This window comes from Marmota monax, unplaced genomic scaffold (assembly GCF_021218885.2).
Source record: "Marmota monax isolate L192 unplaced genomic scaffold, Marmota_monax_Labrador192_F-V1.1 WCK01_AAM20220418_F8-fsc00056, whole genome shotgun sequence".
In the NCBI taxonomy this organism is placed as follows: domain Eukaryota; kingdom Metazoa; phylum Chordata; class Mammalia; order Rodentia; family Sciuridae; genus Marmota; species Marmota monax.
The window spans coordinates 7,434,732-7,459,096 of NW_026695212.1; the positions used below are offsets into that span (position 1 = coordinate 7,434,732).

At 36.6% G+C, this 24,365-nt stretch overlaps 2 protein-coding genes and 1 non-coding gene across 4 annotated transcripts in view; 1 reads left to right on the plus strand and 2 right to left on the minus strand.

Annotated features, from left to right (window-relative positions):
• Ptprb (protein tyrosine phosphatase receptor type B) overlaps nucleotides 1-10,919 on the minus strand; it is a 115,947-nt gene extending 105,028 nt beyond the window's left edge. Inside the window, exons 1-2 of one of the 2 annotated variants that reach the window (XM_046430753.2) lie at nucleotides 10,780-10,918; nucleotides 9,018-9,416 (exon numbers count right to left, since the gene is read on the minus strand). In XM_046430753.2, coding sequence (XP_046286709.1) covers nucleotides 9,018-9,416; nucleotides 10,780-10,834 — 454 coding nt within the window. In that variant the 5' untranslated portion in view covers nucleotides 10,835-10,918. Of the gene's footprint in view, nucleotides 1-9,017; nucleotides 9,417-10,779 lie in introns of both variants that reach the window. The other variant, XM_058574636.1, reaches the window with a different exon arrangement.
• On the plus strand, nucleotides 7,875-7,977 carry LOC124083990 (U6 spliceosomal RNA). Its single transcript, XR_006848972.1, has one exon. It is a non-coding gene; the product is annotated as a U6 spliceosomal RNA (small nuclear RNA).
• Nucleotides 10,920-11,524: 605 nt separating the features above from the next.
• Ptprr (protein tyrosine phosphatase receptor type R) overlaps nucleotides 11,525-24,365 on the minus strand; it is a 264,907-nt gene continuing 252,066 nt past the window's right edge. The window contains exon 14 of the mRNA XM_058574639.1: nucleotides 11,525-12,714. Coding sequence (XP_058430622.1) covers nucleotides 12,621-12,714 — 94 coding nt within the window. The 3' untranslated portion in view covers nucleotides 11,525-12,620. The remainder of the gene's footprint in view (nucleotides 12,715-24,365) is intronic.

Consider the following 24,365-nt stretch of genomic DNA (forward strand, 5'->3'; position numbering starts at 1 on the left):
CATCTACTAGGTCTAGGCTATGAAAGACTTCTAGATGTTCATTTTAGTTTCTGTCTTTTTTCTTCTAAATCATGTACAACTATCACTGTCTTTTTGCCTGGATCAGTTGCTCTGGGCATAGACTGACAGATTGATCCTTGAGGTGTTTTCTACATGACATACTCAACCATATTATTAGTGAGGTTCCTTTACAACAAACTCCAAGAAGCAATCTTAATTTTGCAGTTAACTGAGTTAGGTGCTTGAATGTTCCCTTAAATAGACCTTTACCTATTGTGGGGATATAAAGCTTTATGTATATGAAGATCAGCATTTTGGTGATTTGAGCTTTGGCCAATGCTAATTCTCTGAGATGACTACTACCTATGACAATTTTAGCTCTTAGGTCCTTAAAAAAATTTTAATGATGGGGTTAGGACAAAAAAGAAATGGTTCCAAATACCAAGCCTGCAATTACATTCCTTCATATGGCAACCTATGCTTACTCTTCTTCACTAAGGAGTAGTTGGTAAGTTTTTGTCCTAAGAACTTTGTTTTTAACTAACTTACATAATTAATTCAGTGGGTGAAACTGGACTCTCTCAAAATTAGATAAATGATCAAAACAGTCTCACAGTTTCTACAAATAACACAGCTTATCTTACCACTGTGTGTAGCTTTTGGCTATCTTATGGGGAAAAATTCAGTCTCCTGTAATTGTCTTTAATTAACCTTCTCCATATATTTTTAAAACACCTCAAACCAAACATGTCCATTTTCCATTTTAGACTACCCCTCCTTTTATTTTTTTTCCAGAGAAAGAAACTACAAAATACTCAGGTCCAGTACCTCTTCATTTTGTGTCTGTGTTTTTAACTTACTTATGCTATTTAAAAAGCCAGAAATAAATCTTGGCCTTAACTTACTTTGTGAATTTTAAAGCCACTCTTTGCAAATGTTGGTAGGAATCAGACTCACCTCTGGTACCTGTTTGCCTTGGAACCCCCTCTAGAAATTGTGATTCAGTAAATTTGATGTGGGACCCAAAACCTGCCTTTCTAACAAGTTTCCTGGGTGATTCTAAGTGTATGGCTTTAGTCATAGTGGAATTATTAAAACTTCTTATCTGGGTATTGAATAATTGTATAAAATAGATGAAAGGAAAGAAAATCTGTTATAGGAATATACATAGCTATCAAAATAAGTTTATTTTTCTATCTTCTGAATTCTTCCTTGAAATAGATGTATGAATTTATACTAAAGATAGTAGATCTTTGGATACTTTAGTGTCTATAAATTCTTCTGATGTTCTTTAAAAGCGTATATATGTCTCACTGTTCAAGAAAGAGCAGTTTTGACAAATACAAGGAAAAGTCCTTACACAATGGAACAATATGTTAAAGCTATTTTTAAAGCTTTATTGTACCACTGCTACTACATTGTTTTCACATAAATAACAAAATTAGAACACAATTCAAGGCAAAGCGGACCATCCTGCTTCCAATCTAAAAAGTTTTAGCACGTAAATTGCAAATAGATCTCTGTGTAGTGTAATATCACCTATGAAATGATTTGCAACAGCTGCATCTTTCTAACACATTTTTATTTTATTTTTATATATTTTTATTTTTTGGTACTGGAGATTTAACCTAGGGGTATTTTACCCCTGAACCACATCCTCAGTATTTTTAATTTTTTAAATTAAAATTTTTTTTTTTTTAATAATTTTTATTTTTTAATTTTGGGCGGACACAACATCTTTGTGTGTATGTGGTGCTGAGGATCGAACCCGGGCCGCTCCCATACCAGGCGAGCGCGCTACCGCTTGAGGCACATCCCCAGCCCCTTTAAATTAAAATTTTGAGATAGGTTCTCACTAAGTTGCTGCGGCTGGTCTTGAACTTGTGATTCTCCTGTCTCAGCCTCCCAAATTGCTGGAATTACAGATGTGAGCCACCACACCTAGCTTGAACACATATTTGTTTAATTAAGTGCTGTGTTTCAGAAATAATTATAATAAAAATGAAACTTTCTGATAGAATGACAATAAAAATGATACATGATTTGTTAGCTTCTCTTCTTTAAATGATACAAATAACTTTAAAGCATGTTGAAAACAGAATAACTTGAATTAAATTCATTTTGGAGATAGAAAATTTTAACTATATTGGTACTTATTATTCTGTAGGAAGATACCAAGTTTAATATGCATTTAAAAGTGAGTAAATCATCTGGAGGATGAAACTTCAGAGTGAAAGAAAAATGTTTTAATTTTTTTCATGCATCAGGAAAAATGCATTTAATAGATTATGAAAATCTATTAAATTACTTTATATTTTTTTTAAATGGTGGAAAGTGCTCACAGAGCCAAAAAATCAAACAAAACAAACAAACAAAAATCACCCTCAAAGCCCAGAATCCACATTAATAGGTCTCAGGCTGAAAATGGTTGGGGAATTCTGATAATGTGTCAACTATTTTTCAATGATCATATAAATAACCATAGATGATATTATTTCCAAAGATTATATGAAAATAATGGTTCATTACAAGGCCCATGTTGATGATGCAAAGAGAAAACAAACCCTTAAATGTTTGCGACAGCCAACTTGGCCCAAATGTATATACACAAGTCACTTCCTGTCTTTTTTTGTTATTCCCCACAAACTCTCTATTCACAAACATTTCTGCCAGGCACTAACACAAATAATTTCTTCCAAAACCTTTTCTCCCAAAGTGTACATGACTGTTTATCTTTTATAATGCTTATGCATTTTATCCTTTCACCTAAAATACTACAATTGAACAATTATTTTAACCAGCAGTTAGTTATATGGAGCCTTCCAACAATATGGCTTACTGCATCAGCAAAATCCTTTTTAGTGATTTCTTCAGCTCAGTCATTCAAGGACAGTTGAAAATTTGACTGCTTTTGGATAAACACGAGAAATGAGTAAATGTGTACTGAGTACTAAATTAATGTTGTTTGGTTGACTGACATTTTATATTCAATATTCCTCTTTGTACAATATGAAGCAATTGAGTGAAAATAACAATTTCAGAAATCCATCCAGCTTTTTAAAAATGTAAGGATACTTGACGTCTCTTGGAAAATGTATATAAACCGTGCGTAGAATTTTGCACCCTTTACCTGGAAGTTCTAGAACTACATCCATATACTCTAACTGATACAGAATTTGTGCTGGTGTTGTTGAAGACAGTTTTAAGTTTAGAATGTTTTAGTTTCCCATGCTAAAGATTATTTGCTTAGGTTTACTTGCAAACTAGTAAGTTTCTTAAAGTAAATCTCCCTGTTTCCCATATAGATATGGAGGTCAAATGATGACTTGTTTTCCTCATAAGGTAGATCTATAAAACTTCAGAGTTTTATAATATATAAAATATATTTAATATATAATCTCATGAGGCCATCCTACTCCTTGCTGGAATAGATAGAACTGTAAGTTTTGATGGCTCTGTGAGTTTAAAACTCCTATGTGGATTGGATAGAAGACAAAGGCAATAGTCATGATTTCAATGTAGCATTCCTCCTTAAACCTTTATTATTTCTTTATTGTTTCCCCCACTCAACACTTTCCAGAAGTTGAAACATTCCTTCCTTGAATCAGGATTTGTTGAGCATGAATGACAAGACTAGCTTTAAAGTCATCCATTATTAATGGTTTCACTTTCCTCAAGTTACTACAGTCTGAAAATATTAAATGGGAAAGTCCTAATTTGTAAGTTTTAAATTGTGCACCATTATGAGTAGTGTGATGAAATTTCAAGGTTTACCACTTCATCCCACCCAGGACTTGAATTGTTTATTTATCTAGGATATCCACATTGTATATGCTACCTGCCCATTAGTAATATAGTAGCCATCTTGGTTATTAGATAAATGGTTGTGGTATCGCAGTGCTTGTGTTCAAGTAACCCTTATTTTACCAAATAATGGCCCTGAGCTGCAACAATAGTATGAACAGAATTTGGGTATACCAAAGAGAAGCTGTAAAGTGCTTTCTTTAAGTGAAGCAATGAAAGTACAATAAGGTATTAAGAGAGAGGGAGAGACCATATTCACATAAGTTTTAGTACAGTGTATTTTTGTAATTTTTCTAATTTATTATTAGTTATTATTGTTAATCTTTCATTGTGCCTAGTTTATAAATTAAACTATCATTTGTATGAAAAAAAGTGGTATACATAGGGTTTGATATGATCTATAGTTTGAGGCATCAACTGGGGGTCTTGGAATATATTACCCATGAATAATAAGGTGGGGGACTACTTCATAAAAATTTAGTGTATGATCTCTGTTTTCAATAGGCTTATAGCATTGCAATTTACTTTTTCAGTTTTTTTCCCCCTGTATCTCTTATGTTATATAAGAGACTAGGTGATGGGGAAATGATTTTTTAAAAATCAAATTTCAAGTGAACTTTCCTAGAATACACTAATGTACAAGTACATCCTAAAATGTAGGCCAGTATAATGTTCTTTTTAACTTATTAAGGTTAAGCTAAGCAGGATGTCTTCCCTTTATGATATTATATTTTAAGAGTTCACAGATAGAGATTTAGACCTCAGAGTGCATTTTCATTCTGGAAGAAAGAGTGCTTCTTAACCAAAAAAAAAAAAAAAAAGTCAACTGTGTGGTTATATGAAAATTCAGTGCTATCAAATAGATCTTATTGCATTATTGATGACTATCTTCTGCGAACTGATAGCATGAATGTTTCTAAATATTTGAATATTTGGTGTCTGGTTGAAAAAGAATATATGGGAAGAATGATATTTCTCAATTTTTAGCTAGATTAGTTGGCATCTTGGAGACGATTCTTTTATTATCATTCTTATTACTCAGAATGAGAATTTTAGGGCTCTGATTTTTATAAAAATTGATTAAACCATACTGCTTTGTTTTTTTAAGAGTCTGTCTGCCAGAACAGTCTTTCTTTGTCCAAAATATGCAGTGTATTCCTTAAGAGTACTTAAATTTCAGAGGAAATGGTAAATATCTCAATCCCATCTTTTCTTTAAATTGGTCTCTGTCACATACAGGTATCCCTGGTTCCATACAACCCACATATTCTATTTTATTAAATTCTTATTCATTAGGTCCTATTAAATTTTATTCTGTTGTTTTATTTGTTCTATTAATATGCTATTTTAAAGAAATATGAACTATGTAAAAAATAAATAAATAAAAAAATCCAAAACCCATTTTACATTCTTGTAGCAAAAAAAAAAACTGCTCAGCTTGTGTAGCCCTGTGGTAGAGGCTGGCCTCGTACACACAAGGTCTGGGTTCCAATCCCAGCACAGAAAAACAAATAGAAAATCGCTAGAGTAAGTTAAGATTATTTGAAATATCTATTCTAGTATAAGTGCTCGTCTGAAAAAAAAAAACCAAGAGTATCTTTTTAATTGAATTTTAACCTATTTTTGAAGTCTGTTCAATTTAATTTGTTATAGAGGACTGAGTAAAGGAAAAGGAAAGTAGCACACTCTTACTTATGAGAATGGAGATAGGTGAATTATGATAAAACTTAGTGGACCCTCAAAAGACTTTTAAAACATATGCAACTGTAAATTATCCTTGGTATGTATGTATATATATATATATATATATATATATATAAAATTTTTTGTGTGTGTGCTGGGGATCAAACCCCAAGGCTTTATGCCAGCTAGGCAACCATTCTACCACTGACCTATAGTTGAAATTTTTTTAAAAAAAGAATAAGTGCTTAGGGGTTGGGGCGTGGCAGAGCACTTTCCAGCTCACACAAAGGCTCAGGGTTCAATCCTTAGCGCTGGGGTTAGGAGGGGCATCATGAAGAATGGGTGCTTAATGTGACATAGTGACACGGATAGACATTGGAAAGAGGGGTTCTTTCTTCTTTTTGCACTTTATTGTAATTGCCTATTTACTTATCTGACCTCCCCATTACTCTAAGGAGTAAGATATAATTAATGATTTTCAAATGTGGTTGCGCATTGGAATCACCTAAGAAACTTTTGAAAAATACAATGCCTGATTTAATTGGCCTACAGGAGGGAGACTACACACTAGTCTTATTTAAAAGCTATCATTGTAATTCTTTTTTTATTTAAATTTTTATTTTTTAGTTGTTGATAGACCTTAATTTTTTAATTTATAGATGTTGTTGAGAATTGAACCCAGTGCCTCACATATGCTAGGCAAGTGCACTACCCCTTAGCCCCAGCCCCAGCCCCTATCATTGTAATTCTAATATGAAACTTGGGTTGAGAATCAATGGTGTAGGGTTGTCAGTTACTAGCACAAGGTCTGGCATATAGTAATTGTTTGATAAATATTACTTGGATGTTTGAATGAAACTATGAATGTTTTCTTTGTGAAACAAATATAAATATATGGTTCAGATTTTTACCTTTATAGTATACTTTCTTTTGTTGAAGAATGTATAAAATAATTCAAATCCTATGGATGAACAACATGCATATTTATGCTGCCTTAGATTGCAGTATTTAGTTATCAACTTAAAAAATAGATATTTGGAATATTCATTGCAAACATATAAGTGTGTTTTGGTTAATCTTTCACATTGTTTTCTCTAGCAAATTGATAAACTTTCATACTATGGAAATATAATATTTTATGCTATGCCAAATACCATTCTTAATCTGCTATCAATGCCAAGTTTAAGGTAGAGCAGAAAAGTGTGTCTGTTAGCTTATAATTGTGTTAAAGCATATATTCTACTTATGTGTATTCAAATATAATATTTTTATACTGCTATCATGCAAATTTAAATTTTTTCTTTTTCTATAAATCTGTTCTTTTAACACACATTTCTAGTCATGTTGTGGACATGGTGTGTACAGTGGGTAGTGCAAATGCTTATTATATGCACTTCACTTATGAAGACATATTTTGTATGAGGGTCAAAGAAGAGAATTTGTCCATGGATTCTTTTGTATTGAATAACTCTCCACTAGATCAATATCTCCTTAAAGCTCCCAAATAATGAACCTTCTGCTAAGGATTGATTAAGAGTTGGGGATGAATCTCACTTCCTGTGTTAGCAGTACAACTTGAACATTTTCAATGTTTCTGTGTTGTTTGGGACAGTCTTCGATAAATGAACAACAGGAAAGGAATTATATGAATCTGGGTTATATGCTATATATTCTTTGATAAGGTTAAATTTTCAGATTGACTTTTATATTTTTTATCTTCTTTGCATAGCTAGAAATATATAGGAACTGGAACTCTTAACTCTCAACTGCCATTGTAGAGGAGTCCACTGCATTCATCCGTAATGCTTATTTAATTTATGAAATGAATGAGTGATAGGAAACTGTCCAAAGACTGGCATGGTAGAAAAACACACATCAGCCTCAAAACTGAGCAGCTAGGTAAAAGATTTAAGGGTACAACAGATGGGGATCTTGAAGTAGGATTATGGACCCACACTACCTGGGGATCTTTTTAAAAGACATTGTATAAGTTCAGATTTCCTGATACAGAATCTTGGAGGTGGTTGTAGAGGAAGAAATAATGGAAAGGAATACTAGTAATCTGTAATTTTTTAATTTTTCAGTTCTCAATGGACCTTTACTTATCTATCTGTCTATTTTTTTATTTATATGCAGTGCTGAGATTCGAACCCAGTGCCTCACACATTCTAGGTAAGCCCTCTACTGAGCTACAACCCCAGCCCAGTAATTTGTATTTTTAATAAATCCTCCCCAGCCCAGTAATTTGTATTTTTAATAAATCCTCCCTTTCCTTCCAATGGGGTTTGTCACGCAACCAGTTGGGCAAATGTGTCTTGTCAAGCATTTTGGAACCACTGATATAAGAGAACGTAGAGTGGACAAGGAGTCAAGAAATTCAGTTTCTAGTGCTCGCTTTGGCAGCACATATACGAAAATTGGAACGATACAGAGAAGATTAGCATGACCCCTGCACAAGGATGATGCACAAATCCATGAAGCATATATTTTGCACAAATGGTGTGACTCTACTTCATGTACACCCAGAGAAGTGAAAAATTCCACTACATTTGTGTACAATGAATCAAAGAGCTTTCTACTGTCATGTATAACTAATTAGGATTCATAAAAAAAATTCAGGTTCTAGTCATAGCCCTTTTACTAATTTATCTGGAATAATTTACTTAACCTTGACAAATTTCAATCTCCTTGGTGAGAGGCCTCATTTTTAGATAGTTTCTCTAGTGATTTATAAGGCTCTTTTGTGCCAAATTTATTTGGATTCTGTTAGTTTTATCTTTCGTGAATTCCTGAAGCAAACCTCTAATACAGGAGTGAATTCACAATAAAATGATTAAAGAGAGAATGAATGAAGCTGCATGAATATTCCACAAACAAAAACTCCTAGCTCAGGATTGAACTATGTACTGCACCAGAAGTTTGTGCATGTGCATACAAGTCTTTCTTTACATGTGTCCATCAACTGGGTCCATTATTGGTCAACAAATTAGAAAAACCTGTGAAAATCACACATGGGTTTTTATCGTTTCAAAAAAAGTATGTTACCTCCAAAAGATAGCTACCCTAAAACATTAGCACAAAAATTTTGCAAAAACACAATTTATTTCCTTGCCAGTTTTATCAAGCACATGATGTCATCCTTCTTATCAGAGGATAGAAGTGTCTGTGTCAGCAAAACCTAATAATTTCCTAATCATTGACTATAGTCATTACACAAATATGCTATGTATATGCCTATTCTATAATTCTATATGAAATAGTACATAATCAGAGTCTTTACAAAGGAGAGGCTCAAGAAATGTTTGTTGGAATAGTAAAATAAGCAAGGAAAGAAAGGAAGAACGAGGGATAGAGTACAGTGGGGCTAATGATGAGGATGATATTTTCTATTATTGGATATCACACAATCCACAGTAGCTTATTAATCTTCCATAGGAAATATATTGGGCATGTAGACCTCCCATGGAGGTGTTAAAACAAGATATCGAGTAGGAGGACTTTCAGAATTGATTCTGAAAGGAATTGCTCACCTTCTTTTAAGCAGAGGCTTTCATTGACCACTTTCCCCTCCTTGTTGACGATTATTTTCATCCAGCTATGGAGGTATTTCCTGCCTTTCTTGACCACTACTTTGGGGCCTTGTTTCTTGAGAAAGAAGGAGGTATTTTCGACCTCCAGGAACCCTTCCTGCTCGTAGCAGGTCCATCGGGGTGCCTGGGAGCAGGGGGTGAGGACAGCAGCACGGGAAGGGCCACCGGAGGAGTTGGAGATGCCCAGGCACAGTGCAGATCGAACATGGAGGAGGTTTCCATCCTCAGCCCACAGCCACTGCTGGTTCTGGCTGGTACCATTGCAGGTTCCCACCACGATCACTCTCTGATTTACGAAAAGGCACTGATGTTTCTGGACATGGACAATCTGAAACCCCTCTGGAAGATGAAAAGCTTATAAAGTGCTGTATAGCAAGTTATAAGACCTATTTAAAAATCAAAAAAAACACCCACCCACCAATGTAAAAATACTAGGTTTATTTATATTTTGCTATTTCTACCATTTCAAGTGAATATTCCTAGAGTCAGCACATGCGATTTAAAATCCCAAGGCTAATAAATACATAAATTAATTCAACTAAAAGTTAAAAGTCGGATGATCAAAAATGTCAAAATGTTATACTTAGCAACCACCTCTCCCCTTTTGAAGCTTTCACATGGTGTGAGGGAGAAAACACATACCTTATAACAAAAATGAAAGGAAACTTGGAAAAGAAACAAAACCATCCAGAGAATACTGTTTTTCTTTGGATAAGGAAGGACACATCCAAAGAAAGTGGTGTCTCATGATGTGAGCCCAATTAGTTAAATATGCTACAGTTATATAAAGCTCGGTTCCTTTTTAAATCAGTTAACTCCATATCACCTCTTTCACTCTAAAAAAAAAATCACCTTTTCAATCCTTGAACTCACATTGTAATAAGTATTTGTACACAAATTGCTTAGTTTGCATAAAAATTTTAAAAATTGCACATATTTACCAAAAGATAAATATAAAACTATATTTTCCATCCCTCTAAGGACAATCTCCTAGCTGATAGCAACCAATGAAAGCATCAATTATCACAAACTGAGTTTCCATTACTCCTGGAGAGAAGCTACTATTTTGTGATAATGCCTACAAATTTTCCTTAAATGCTAACAGGTTTAAGAACAACAACAACAACAAAAACCCTCAGCATTTCTTGATGTAAGAAAATTAAATACCCACTTGTTAAACATTCACATTAAAAAGTAAGCTATTCAGGCTCAGAAGTGTTTTCAATGAGTTTTTACTTAAATTGCCCACTTCTCCCATGAAAATATTCAGCCCTTCCAAATGACAACTTCTAGATAAAATACATCTCCTCACCCCCTTCAATCATATTCCTTCATATTTTCTTCCTTTAATATGAAAAAAAAAATCAGAACTTTAACCTGATTGGAAAAGGGCATGGGGGTGCTACAGCCTGTTACATAACAGTAAAGACATCTCCTCAGGGTGCTGTTCTCTCCCCTGTCAAGATGCCCTGCGAGGGGCTGAGCTGCCCAGGGCATCTGGAGGACCTGAGGAGACGTTTATGTTCTTTGTGGGAGAATTCTCAGCAGGGTGGGCACAGTTCCCTCCTCACTGTCTCTGGCTCCACTCTCCTGGAGACCTGGTTTCATTTCTGCCTTACTTCAGCCACTTTTCAAAGGCCACGGGGACTCCTCTGTTAGATCTGGGAGAAATGCCTCAGGATACTGAGGCAGACCCACTCACCCGAGCTCCTGAAGATCAGGCTGGTAAGAATCGCCAGGTAAAATTCAGCCTCCATTTTCCACTTAACAACTCTTCATGCTTCGCTTGGGGGGAAAAAAAATTCTCCCAGATAAGAGAAGCAAAGACTAGGAAGGAAACGTGCCTTCATGGTGAGGGGAAAAGTCAGTGACGAGCACTTCCTCCAATTGAATTGTTTGGGGAAGTTTTACACCAGTGTCCTTTTGTCTGTTTCCTTAGAAAGGAGGGATTATGATCACCTCTCTCTTTTTTAAATGTAGATCTAGCCTCCAGGAGCAGAATAAACCTCCTTAAGTCTTCACCTAGGGTCCCTTTGGCACACGACTACTTCTTAACCTCAAGAGAGAAGAAAAGGAATTGTGATTGTAGGTAATTGAGTGCCTCTGCAACATTACATCTTTTCAGGTGATGCGATTCTGTTGAATATACATAAACCATGTAATTTACGAGGGTCCACGACAAGTAATATAAAGACATAAACATGTACTGTTTGTATAATGATATGCTGGGAGTCGATGAGGAAAACCACATAATGATGGCACTTCTGGATCATTATCTCTCAAGTGATGACAATATTCCATTTCAAGAGAGTCATCTCCACTGGGGAGATGCAGAGACTAAATTTAAACTCATCACATTATCTACTTCAGGCTTCCCCTACCAGATAATGGCCTTTCTCCCAGTAGAGAAAAAAAAATAAAATAAAAAGAATATACTTTACTCAATATTTAGTATTAAGAGTAGTTTATTGGCAGTATGAAACAAAGTCAACATCGCTGCATTAAAAACTCATTTTTGAGCGGAATATCTAGGTGTTTGCTGAGTGTAGTTATTTTAATTTCATTTGTCTCTTGAAGATTCAAACCTTTCAGAAATGTAAGGACATACATGGCAGCATCCTTTTGAAGAACCTCTGGAATTGGGAGTGGCTACAACATCCCCAAAGGCATCTGCCTTTAATTAGGAGAGATTCCAGGTAGACAGCATATTCAATACTCCCTTCTTAGTAAAAGAGAGACAAGGATTAAATTCGTGATGCTTTCTAGTTGCTACAAATTTGTTTTTCCCTTTGGAAATAAAACAATTCACAATGTAGAAATATAGTGGATAGAATTCTGGAGCAGGACACACCTCTATGCCTAATGGGAAATAGAGTAAGTACATATATATCCAATGACAATCATTGTGCTCTGTAATTGATGGGAAGTACTATAAATACACATTTAATAGATAATATTATCAAGACACATTTCCATATAAAATAGTAACTGCTTTTGATTTTTTTCCATAAACAAAAACTTATTTGTTAAAAATCCATTATCAATCACTTGCGACTTTAGCAGCAAGATTCCAGTAACTGAGATAGGTAATAGCACTTAAAACAGGAACAGTTGAACAGCTGACAGTCCATTCACAAGACAGACTCTGCAAACATTAAAGCATCTAAACACACAATAATGATTTCTTTAGCAGCTCTTCTAGTCATCCCTTGATGACAGATACCACTGAATATTACATACACACGTTCTGTGTGTCAGATAGACAACACAGACAAAACAAAATCCACCTTAGGCTGTGTGAGAAATGTATCATACCTCCATCAGCATAGGACCTTTAGAATAATTTGGGGGGTGCTTACAAATGCATTCATATACACAAGGGGCTGGCAATCTTGAACACGTTGCCAAGTCTTCCATGATCCATGCCACAGGCTGGCTTCAGAGCAGCTTTCCTTCCATTGCAGGAAGCTTCTTAGAGAAGCCTCAAGTGGGTGATTTGATTAATCACCCCAGAGATTGATGATCAGGAGAGTCTCCCAGGAATCACTGGACAGTTTCTGCTGAAAGTCTGCTCTCGTACAGGCAGAGAGCATGATGTAAAAATTCATACTGCTCACTGGTTTGTACCATTCCACCCCTGCAAAGAAAGAATGACAAAAAAATTTCGTTTTGCTAACATCCTGCAATCTTGTAACCCAGAGACTATATTCAAGCTAGGATGTTATGCCAAAGACACACAGAATAGTTCCATCTAATGATTCTTTTATTATCCCTTCTACCTGTGTCCAAATGTCCTAATTTGTGGGATTCCTATGTTGATACAGTCATGCACTGCACAATCACCTTGTAGCGTGATGCATTACCTGTGTGTTTGTGTGTTGCCAGTGTGAGCAAACCTACTGTGCTGCCTGTCATTCAAACATAGAGCATGTAAAATTATGTACAGTATGTAATACTTAATGATAATAAATGATTTAAATATTTAAATAAATATTTGCTGTACTATACTTTTTATTATTATTTTAGCATATACTCCTTCTGCTTATATAAAACACTTAACTATAAAACCTTATGCCATGTGATGCCAGCAGCAGATTCACACATCTCATGTTTACTGCATCTTTTGATTACATAATTTTCTCTAGTGCTTGATTTAATCTCATGTTTTGATCATTATGACCCTAGGAGCAATAATCCATTATATTTATTTATATATTTATATTTTATAAATTTATATTTTTATATGTGATATATATAAATATATAAATATATTTATATATTATATGCAAATAAATATATAAATGTCATGTAGTCCAGGTGTCATGTAGTCCAGGTGTGCAAGAGGCTATGCCATCCAGGTTTGGGTAAGTACACTCTATGTTGTTTGCACAACAACATCACCTAATAACACATTTCTTAGAATGCATTCCCATCATTAAGCAATATATGACTGTATATATAAAGGGCTTAATACAGTGTCTTGTATATTAGGCATGTGGTTCATTTTAAATTTTATCTAAGTTCCATTACTGAGGAGGTGTTATAGCTTTATAAGTTAAATACTTGGACTTTGGAACCAGCCAAGCTGAGTTCAAGTCCATCCTCTGCCAATTCTTAGCTGTGTGAGTTTGCACAAATTCCTTAAAGCCTTTTGCACCTCAGTTTCCTCCTCTGTTAAAGCAAGAAAGTAACAGTAAGTTATAGCTAGAGTGTTATTCATGGGGACCTTATCATTCATCTTTTGTTAAAATAGATTGAAACTGATTGAAATAGGGTAACCAAACAACTCAGCTGTGAAATGCTGCTTTTTCTATGAGTAAAAGGAAAGACTACTGCAGAATGGCTTATTTGAGTATGCTAGAAGGAAACCTTTGGGTGTACTGGGCACCTAAGCACAATAGTGGCGGGTCCTTAGATGAACTGGAAAAGGGGATCTGGCTCTTGCTTTTTCCTTTGTTGTGACCATACTTATCACTAGCTGCTCAGCATCCCCTTCATCGCTGAATTAGTGGAAGGCAGTTGACTTCATCCTGCTTCTTTATACAATATTTACACCACACTTTCTCCTTATAATGATGGCCCTTTAGCTTGACAGAGTAATCACTGATATAAAGCTGACATATTTTTCCTGCTCAATGAATAGCAGAGTTATTGTTTGTAACTATTTAAAGTCCTGCAAAGTCTCTGTAACTCTGCAGGCGTACAACTAATTTTATATTTTAGTTTAATTCTATGTTTTAGACAGTTTTTCCTCGGTGGCTGTCAGTATCATTCAAAATAATTTTCAGATCGTTTGAGCACTTCAACTTAAAAACTAGATACATTACCTCATTGTAATCTGACCTCGGGTTAATAGTAATGACTAAAACTGGTCTTGGATTTACGTTTACTTGTCAGCCTCTGTAAATATCAAATAGGTAAGACTTCACCCTTCTAAACTAAAGACCGATTCTTCACCCAGGTTCAACACGATGCCAACATGATGTATTTGGCAAGAATTGAAGAAGTAAATTTATAGTATTGAGTGACAGCAGCTTATTGGCAGACCTATTTCTTCTGTCACTTTCCCTAGAACTACATTTTTTAAAATTTGTAGATGGACACAATATCTTTATTTATGTATTTTTATGTGGTGCTGAAGATCGAACCCAGTGCCTCACACGTGCAAACGCTCTACCACTGAGCTACAAACAGTCCCAGGCCCTAGAACCACATCTTGTTGACCAAGTGTTCCTTGGTCAGAAGTTGACAACAGAAATGGCCAGCTGAGGATGTGCTCTTTCTTTTGTTAGCTTTATGATGACATCTGGGCACACCTAAAAACAGCAGGTGTCCGGAAGATGTTGGACTGGACTATGAAACTTGGGAGACACAACCACAGTAAATATAGATCAGCTCCAGGGAGCTGGGGGCCCCTCCCTTCCTCTGGCATTTGCAAGGCTCAGGGATCCACTACTCCTGCCTTGAATGGACCTTGTATGTGCTCCATCTCTTAGATTCTGGTCTGTGAACATTCTTTTACCATTTACCTCCCTTTGAGGCACGGTTTTCCCTTTCTTGTACATCCTAGTCAACACCAGTATCTACATGTCCCACTGGTGGATGAACAGACACACAGGGTAGGTCTCAATAACCATTTTACCCTAAGTGGGTCAGCAGTGTGTTTTAATGGTTCAAACAGATTTTCTAAGACATTCTATTAACTAAGTCAAAGTTGTTTTAGCCAGTGAAGGTGGGAGAGATGGGAAAACACTCATTAGTTCTAGGCAAGCAAAATTCTTGCAGATCTGAAGACTTCAGGAAGGTATATGAGAAGCCCTACCAACTTCATTTGGAAAATAAAAATGAAGGAATTGGCATGCATTCCATTATTGACAAAATCTAGCTTTCCCAGAAGGAAACAGTTAATATGACAGATGGTCAGCCAGTTTCCACTGAAACGTTCTGAGACTGGCAGAAATGCTCTTGAAGATATCAAAATATCCCGTCCCTCTCTAACTTTCACCCCATTGGTCCAACTGAAATAACCCAGAAATGTCTTAAGGTTCCCCTTGTAGTCACACAATAGCTCTCTAAATGCTGGAAAACAACCATCAAAGTCCCATAATCTTTTCTTCTCTAGACTAAACATCCTGTGGTTACTCAATATTTCTGTACAGCCTGGTTTCCCTGTCACTCACCAATCTAGTCTCCTTCTTCTATAGGTTATTTTACCAAATATGACCTTCTTAGAATGTTGTCTCTTCTCCTGATAATATCTAGTCGGCCGGCATATTCACCCCCTTGAGGAACACATTATAGATCTATGAGTTTGCTTTTGCAGGTGCATCAGGTGAGACAAGATCCACAGAGCCAGATATTGAATGAAAGTTTAAGTTAATTAAAAAGTCAGCAGGGTTTTTTTGAATGTGAAAATTACATCTCTCTCCCATCCTGTACTTGCACTATTGAATTTTCAAAACTAAATGCAGGGCTTTCTATTTGTCCGTGCTAATTTCAACTTGTTAGTTCTTGTTCTGAGCATGATGTTCTCGTGTACTGAATCATTATTTCTGTCCTTCCATATATTAGTCTTTTATTTCTCACTTCTAAAATTGCATTTTCAAGACATTTGATAAGGATATCTTACATCTTATCTAAGTCATTTATACCATAATAGAAAAAGAGAGGGTCAACGTATGGTCTTTATTATAAGCAATTTGGTATCATGTTATGTACTGTCTCATCCCAATCTGAAATTGTTTCCTACTAAGTTGTAGATCCTTTAAGGGTAAGAATAATGCATAATCTTTTCATATTTGCAACAATAACAAGCATTTACTAGTTCTAGGTCAAGTAGGCTACCTGTCAAGTAGGTTTTCCAGGCTATGATATTTTAATGTAACATGAGAACAGATAAACTCTGGAATAAAATAAAGCAAAAGAGTATCCCAGGATGCATTAATTGGAGGCCTTCATTATCATTTAAACTCCACCAAGGTTAAGATTTTAAATGATTTCCTTGGTGGTTTCAGTGGAGTAGGTTATGAAGCCCTAACAGCCAGACTGTCATCGGACAGAATGCCCAACACATTATATTAAAGCATTGTCCTTTCTTGAAGTATCCTGTTTAGGTACAAATCTGTTTTCCTGGAAAGTAAAATGCAGTACACTACAATACCTATCATTGAGCAGGAATTAGTTAAAAAAAAAAAAAGATCAAATAAAAATGACATGGAAATCCTAGTTAGCTGGGAGTGGTTATGGGTTTGAAAGGGTTTGTAATGCCAAGGCACCAAAGTGTGTTAAGAGGTAAAGGACAACATAAACTGTCCTCAAGACAAAAGCTACTCCATCACTTCCTAGCTGCAGTGCTCAGTTCTCCCATTTGCAAAACAATGATCTATTCAAATAAAAGTACTACCTCTTAGCACTGTGAGAAATAAAGGGGCAATCCATCTGAAATTGTTTAGCACACAGTCATGCTCATAAATCTACTCTAATATATACTCTAATAATATATACTCTATATATTCTATATAGAGTAATATAATATACACTCTATATAATATATACTCTAATAATATATACTCTATATACTCTATACTCTAGTAATATATACTCTAATATTATTATTACTCTTTGGTACTCTCTGATCAAACAGGTCTGGTTAGGAAGCTCTGGGGTGAGGTCTCTGAAGGCCTTGGAGAGCTAAGAACAGCCTGGCAGAAGACACAAGATTTCCCAGGTCAAGTCTAGATGGAAAGATCCAAATATGCTTCTAAATATTCGTCAGCCTAGAAGATGGTCACAGTGGAGGCAGTGATAAGCAGTGGCCTTGGAGTCCAGCAGATTCAGAAATAAATTCTTGTTTTTAATCTAGTAGTTGTTTGATTTTATCTATCTATCTATCTATTTATCTATCTATCTATACTGGGGATTAAACCCAAGGGCACTTTATCACTGAATTTATCCCCACCTTTTCTTTTTTTGAGACAGGGTCTTGTGAAGTTGCCCAGGCTATCCCTGAACTTGTGATCCTCCTCCCTTAGCATCCTGAGTGGCTGGGATTACAGTTGGCATGCACCACCATACCCAGCTAGATATATGGTTTTAGACAAGTCATTTATTTCTTCCCAGCCTGGCTTTTCTCACTTAAAAAGTGACATTGATGACAGATGTCATTCAGTTGTGAGGACTAGAAATTCACAGCCTATCAAATGTCTGGCCACAGGCTGTTTTGCAGCACTCTCAGGAGTCCAGTCTCTACAGTGGTACCTGAGGGCTTTGGCAAGGTGGAGGAGGAGGTTGGGTGTTTAGGATTAGCTGCTAATCCCAGTTTTCAACAGGGAAGTTGAGCTTTTTATTGATTTTCCACATTGGTGCTTTGTGGAAGATTTTTGTCTGCAAAATTTTTTCCATTGTTCACAAAGAAGTTTGGAAACCACTGGCCTGGCAAGTAATGTTTACTTAATAAGATTTCAAATTTTGCAAGGCTTCAATGAGATAATCCACAAATCACTTAGCAGAGGGGCTGTCCTTTACTAACTACTAAGCAAATGCTGCCTATTCTTTTTCTGATTCTTTTTGTCAGTGGCAGTTAACACTATGCTGATTGTGCATTCTGGGGTTTGCTTGGGGCCCTCATGGTTCACTTCTGTTGTCCTGGTGTGATTATTAATAGGGCCAACTTTCACTCTCAGAGATGATTTGGTTTGGATTATAAATTACTTGTTCATGTTAATTATGCCCCTTTCCATGCTGTGGAAAAAGTGGTTCCCTGAATTGCAAAAGTGATGTTGGCTGTGTGGTTCTGACTTTTTTGTGGTTACAGAATATGAATGCTATGTTTGGCCAGGGAAGAAAAGATTCAAATATACTCCCCCTTCTAGAAATGTCAGATATCTCATATCACATTAGCCTTGCCAAACCCCAAAATCAGTGTCTTCTCAGTTTCCATGCAGGGAAGCACGTAGCTGTGCCTGTGGGGGGTAGACTCAAGTGTGTGTGTGGGAGGGGTTTAGTTTTTTCCATTTTCTAGTGCTTCAGTGTGTTGGGGAAAAAAAAAAAAAAAGGAAAACCAGAAAACCCTCCAGATGCCCAGGAGAGAGATTTGGTTTTTAACATGTTAAAATTGTGACCTTTTGTGACTATTAACTCACATACAGAGAGCAGCAGCCTTTCCTGCTACACCGCCCAGCCCATATCCGGTCTAATCAGTAGACAGAAGAAATTCTGCAGCAGTGACTCACTTCTGGGTTAACAATGGGCCTTACGCTCCTTTGCTTTTTATTATTTTCAAATCTGGAATTCTTTGGGTAAAGTTTGGTACAGTAAATTTAGAACAAAAGGTGTGGATGTTAATGTGCCTCATGGGTAAAACTGATGGCTAGGGCCTGAGTCAAGTGAGGCTGAGTCTGTTGCCCTAAGTCAGGGCCAGCTGTGAGGCGTGTCTGAGCCCCTCCACCAGAGGTTTTCCCAGGCCTTTCCACAGATGTCTCATCAAGAAGGGAGAAATGAAACAGAAGCGTGACCCATTCTGACCAGGTACTTCAAACATACATTTTCTCCCCAATAGGTGTGTTCCAAAATATTTGTAGGTTTGATCTGGCAAAGGGGAGAGAGGAGAGGAGAGGGGGCATAGAGGCAGGAAAAATGATGGATTGAGATGGACATCATTACCCTAAGTACACGTATGACTGAGTGCACATATGGTGCAACCCTTCATCATGTACAACCAGAGAAATGAAAAGTTGTGCTCCATTTTTATACAGTGAAAAAATAAATTATATGAAAAAATAAAATATTTGCAGGGCATAAAAGCCAGTCCTGATCAAGTGATAATTCAATGACAGCTCTAGTCTATATCTGGAGTTCCATTTTTTTCCTCTTGAAAATTAGCCATTTTCTTCTGAAGACCCACATTGACACTCAACTCCTAGCTGAGAAGAAGAAAGTTGTCCTGGCAACCCGTTGGAAGAGTCAATTGTCATACCTTTTTGACAAAGAAGACCTCTGGTTATGATCTCAGAACTAATCATGTAAAAAAATAAAATTAAGTAAACCAAAATGCTGAATTCCTGATCTTCAAATGAGATCTCTGAAATTCTGTAATTAAGGGTATCTTTGTGCTTAGGTGGAAATGCAGAGAGATTCAGATAAGCTGGAAGGCCATGGTTGATGAAATTGTACCAATGAGTAGAAGTTTTAGATTTGAAATCATTTTAACTAGAAATTTGGATACAAAGAATATGTTGGGGACACAGCTTAGCCTATGATGTTGATGGCATATATACTCCTCCTTTAAGATTGCTATCGTTAATGAAAAAAAGAAATGAAACTAAAGTGACTAATCAAAACATTTCAACCATGATATGATGTGGTTGAAACTAGAGGCATTGTTCTGTCTGGGAAGCTGTGAGTGAGGCCTTCGGATGTCGCTCCCATTTAGGCCTGCAAGGTAAGGGGGTGTGGAGTCCACTCCAGGTTTCACCCCTAACTCTCAGAAAGGAGGACTGGGCAGATTGTTTCCTGTTTCTGGGGGAGGAAAAAAAAAGTAAAAGAAAAGAAAAAAGCCTTAGAACCAGATATAAGTTTATAATTTTACTTCCCATATTCTGTTTTCAGATTCTGCCAGTTCCCGGAGATGCCAATGGGATTCAAAGAAATGCCATTAGGAAAGAGTTGCCTGAGGTCAAGCTGCCATAGAACATGTCCCTTTCCTCCCTGCCTGGATGTCTTCTGATGCTCACGTCTGGCTCCTTAGTCATTTTCCTGTAATGTCTATGAGTGTCCCGGGCCAGTTTATTACTATAGGTCATCATTTTTTTTTTAAAGGGACAAGCCTCTCTCTTATGCTCAAAGTGTAAATGACCTTCTATTACTATCTCACAGTGTGCAACTTTGTTATACTTAAACCTTCATACTTTTCTTGTAGCAGGGGCTACATAAAGTAAAAATTTTTTGGTTTGGCTCTATAGCAATTGGAACTCTTAATTAGGTGGTATAGTCACAACAATTTGGTGATATTTGAGATTAGAAGACTAAAGCAATATATGAAAGGGCTTTCTAAGTAATAAAAATAGTTTCATTTGATATTAATGTTATTAATGCCTTTTTGTCACTAATTTTTGGAAATTGTTGGCCTTTGCATATATAGTAACTATTTGATAGGAAAATATGAGCTGGGCATAGTGGTGTATACCTCTAATCCTGGTTACTCAGGAGGCTAAGGCAGGAGGATTGTAAGTTCAAGGTCATCTGGGACAATTTAGTGAGATATTGTCTCAAGAAAGAAAGTTTTTTTTTTTTTTTTTTTAAGGGGGCTGGGTATACACCTTAGCGTAGAGCACTCTTGGGTTTGATCTCTAGCATTGGAAAAAAGAAAAAGAAAAAAAAAACAAAAACAAAAAAAGGAAAAGGTGACTGAGCCAGATAACCCCCCTTTCACAGCCATACTAGCCAATAGAAAGTTCATTATACTTATCATATACAGATATTAGTAATAAGTAATCTAAACTAAAATCATCAGAGGTAAGCATTTTTCCCCCTGGTTTATATAGCAATTAGTTTAGGGTCATTGACAAAGTATTAGAAAATTAATTTCTCTCTTAACTTTGTGCTTAATCTACCTGCATCTCCTACTCTAGAAAATAATAGCCTTTGGGAGCCAAACAAGTCTATAGTAGTCAAAATTGGAAATTCCATTCAGAGTGTTAAAAAAAAAAGGGTCAAAATTTGTTATGTGACCTTCGATTCATGACTTACTCCTTTTAGTCTTGGATAATACTTTAAGATGAAAGTTTTCTCAATGTTGTCAAGGTCACATTTTTTTTAACTAATTATTTTCCTAGTAGGCATGGGCAAATTTTATGACTATTATTCTTGTTCTCCAAGAAACAGAGGTTCAAAGGTTTAATGAAAGCAATAGCTGAAAGACATCTTACTGGAGACATCTTACCTGAGCCATTATTGGTTGGCCAAATAAACATACATATCCAGTATAGTTATCATTAATTTTTAAATATAAGTGGGTGCTGTTGTGAGTCATGGAATGAAAATAAGTACAAGCATTATGGGCTTCAAAACACCACTATCAGGTAGAGATTTATGAAATATTTTAGTCCTTAAAAGGGGTCCTAATACCAGAAATGATTGGGGACCACTGTTGTGCACCACCTCTTTTTGCTATAGACAGAGAGACCAGATGAGTGGTCTCCCAGAAAATTAGGGCAGAGTCAGGTTTAGCACCAAGCTCCTGTTGTCTGGTCCAGGGGTGCCTCAGTCCTCCGGCTCCCTGGCTGCCTGCTCATTCTCCCAGCAGACAGTGCTGAATTCTGATTTCTACATTACCCCTTTAATCGTTTAATTAAAAATGAGCCATAGGAATGCAATGATGCTCCATTAATACTCTTCTAAATAAAACACTCGTGGGTGCCTTGCTTTGACTTTGAATTAGTTAGGGAAAAAAGAAATCCTGTTTTAGCTCAAAATATGCTCAAAAGTACTATTAAAAGGAGAATCACAGGCTCATGAATCTGCCATGAGAACTGTGGCATCTATTAATAGAAGTTTCCCTAAAGCCAATAATAATAATGTCTTGCCAGAGAAACGAGGAATCTACCAAATGGCTTTGTCACTGTTGTTATACTGGAAACATCCATTCAGCATAACACACTCATTTCTAAACCAGACCATTGGAATTTATTGCTAAAATGCAGATTTCCAACTTGAGTATAAATGGCCTATTTTTGTCCTGTTGAATAACAACCATCATGCATTGTAATTTTTTTTTTTTAACTCAGGATTTTGGTCCTGCCCAGTGCTCACTCTGCCTTTACTTATCAGTCACGAAAAAAGCTCCCTTTTACATATCCAAATCACTGTCTTGTTTTTTTCTTTGTTGTTAGCCATTCCTTGACTTCAAAAGGGGAAGCATCTGTGAGTGATAAGGGGTTGATTATAAAAGGAAGATGCTCTATGTGCAGTCCTGGACCACTGGTAGGTGGAGGCCATTGTTGAAAAGAATAGGAAAGGTTAAAAAAAAGCCTCCATTGGCTCTATCTTTTGGGTCCTTTATACTCAGCCAGAAGCTTTGATTAGCCAACTCCACCCTTCCCCTTCCCTATTAGATGGTCCCTGTTTAGGATCAAATTATTATCTCATCTCAACGTTTTCTTTTTCACCCACAAATTCTTGCAAGAAGTTTATATTTATTATTAGAACTCTCTCCCTCTCACCTAGAAGGGCTTTGAGGAAAGTTTTATATGGTTACATCAATGGAAAAGAGTGCCTGAACGCAGTTCAAGGGTTTCTATGCTGTGGGACTCTTCAGATCTGCAAATGTTTGGTGGCTTATTGTGAAACTCCAAGTGGACAGGTTTGGTACCTAGTGGCTCTCAATAATTGTTCATTAAGCTAAACCTTAAGGAACACAGATTAGAAAAGTTTGTTAGGGAATTTGTCTTTCCCCACCCAGGCACCTGACACATGTCCAGTGGCAAAAGCTTAGTAATGTTTGTTGAATGGATGAATGAATGAATGAATGTTTCAGGAGTACCACTCTGAGCAGAGGTCTCCAGGGCTTGTCCCTCAGGGCACAAGGTTCCACAAACACCCACCCTAAAAACATCCCAAAGCAGGGTGGTTCCAGGATTTATGATGTGTGCAGTCATTCATGCCCTCTGCCCTTGTGTTGAGAGGGACCTTGCACTTGGATTAATACTCTGTTATCACTGCCTAGAAATGTTATATAACTTTTTAAGCCAGGAGATTCCCATTTTCATTTTACATTGGGCCAATTTTGCATCCAGTTTTGCCGGAGGCACCCCAGGCTGGAGCTCCTCTGCTCCTCTCAATACCTCATGTCTTCCTGTTGCACAGAGCTGGTCTACCAGTCTCCTTGGCTTCAGGGCCTCATCAGAGTGTGCTTGGCATCTGGGGATCTCTCTTCTATTCCCTTTCATCTGAACCCAAGTTCTGAATGGATTCCTAAGATGGAGAGTTACATCCTCTCTAGCTATTATACTGGGAAATGGTAAATCACCTCCTTTGAAGTGTAGCGTTAGATAGCTGAGAAGTTATACAGGTTTACCCTCACTTCTCATCCTCCGGTTCAATGAACTTGAAAAAAAAAAGATTCTTCTAGACAAAGGTTGACTCTCTAAAAACAGTGTTTTAGATACTCATTCTACACAGACGTTTCAGGGATTCTTCATAGACATTTAGGGTGTAAGGGTAAAAGAAATTGAAGTTAAAGCGTAAAAGTTAAAGGGTAAAAGACCGGGTGTTGTAAAGTTTCTAAGCTGCAAGGTCTGAGTTAAAATGTAAAGGATTAGGTATTGTTAGGTTTCTATGCTACCTGCAAAACCTGAAATCCCTGTAGCTGTTAGGACAATACTGGAACTGCCCAGTAAATATTTCCCCTGACTACTTGGTTGTTTAATAACTGAAGGGCTCTGTGTAACTGGTCACGTAGTCATTTAGGCCCTAAAACCAATCAGTTTGAATGTAACCCCCTCTTAGGAATGACCTATCACTCCAGCCTGACCTGTTCCTGCCAATGAATGAACTAATCATGTTTAGGAGTTGTTGTTCAATTTTCCCATGCCTCATGATGATTTGTTCTGATGTATACAAAGCCCTCCGCCCTCCCCAAAAAGTGTACTTAAGCAGTGTTCAGCCCCTGCTCGGGGCTCTGGGCTGCTTTCCCTTCTTGAGTGGGCATGGAGCCCCAGCATGCTGGTTCAATAAATCCCCTTCTGCCAATTGCATGAGTGGTCACTTGGTGGTCTCTTTCTCCAACGCTTT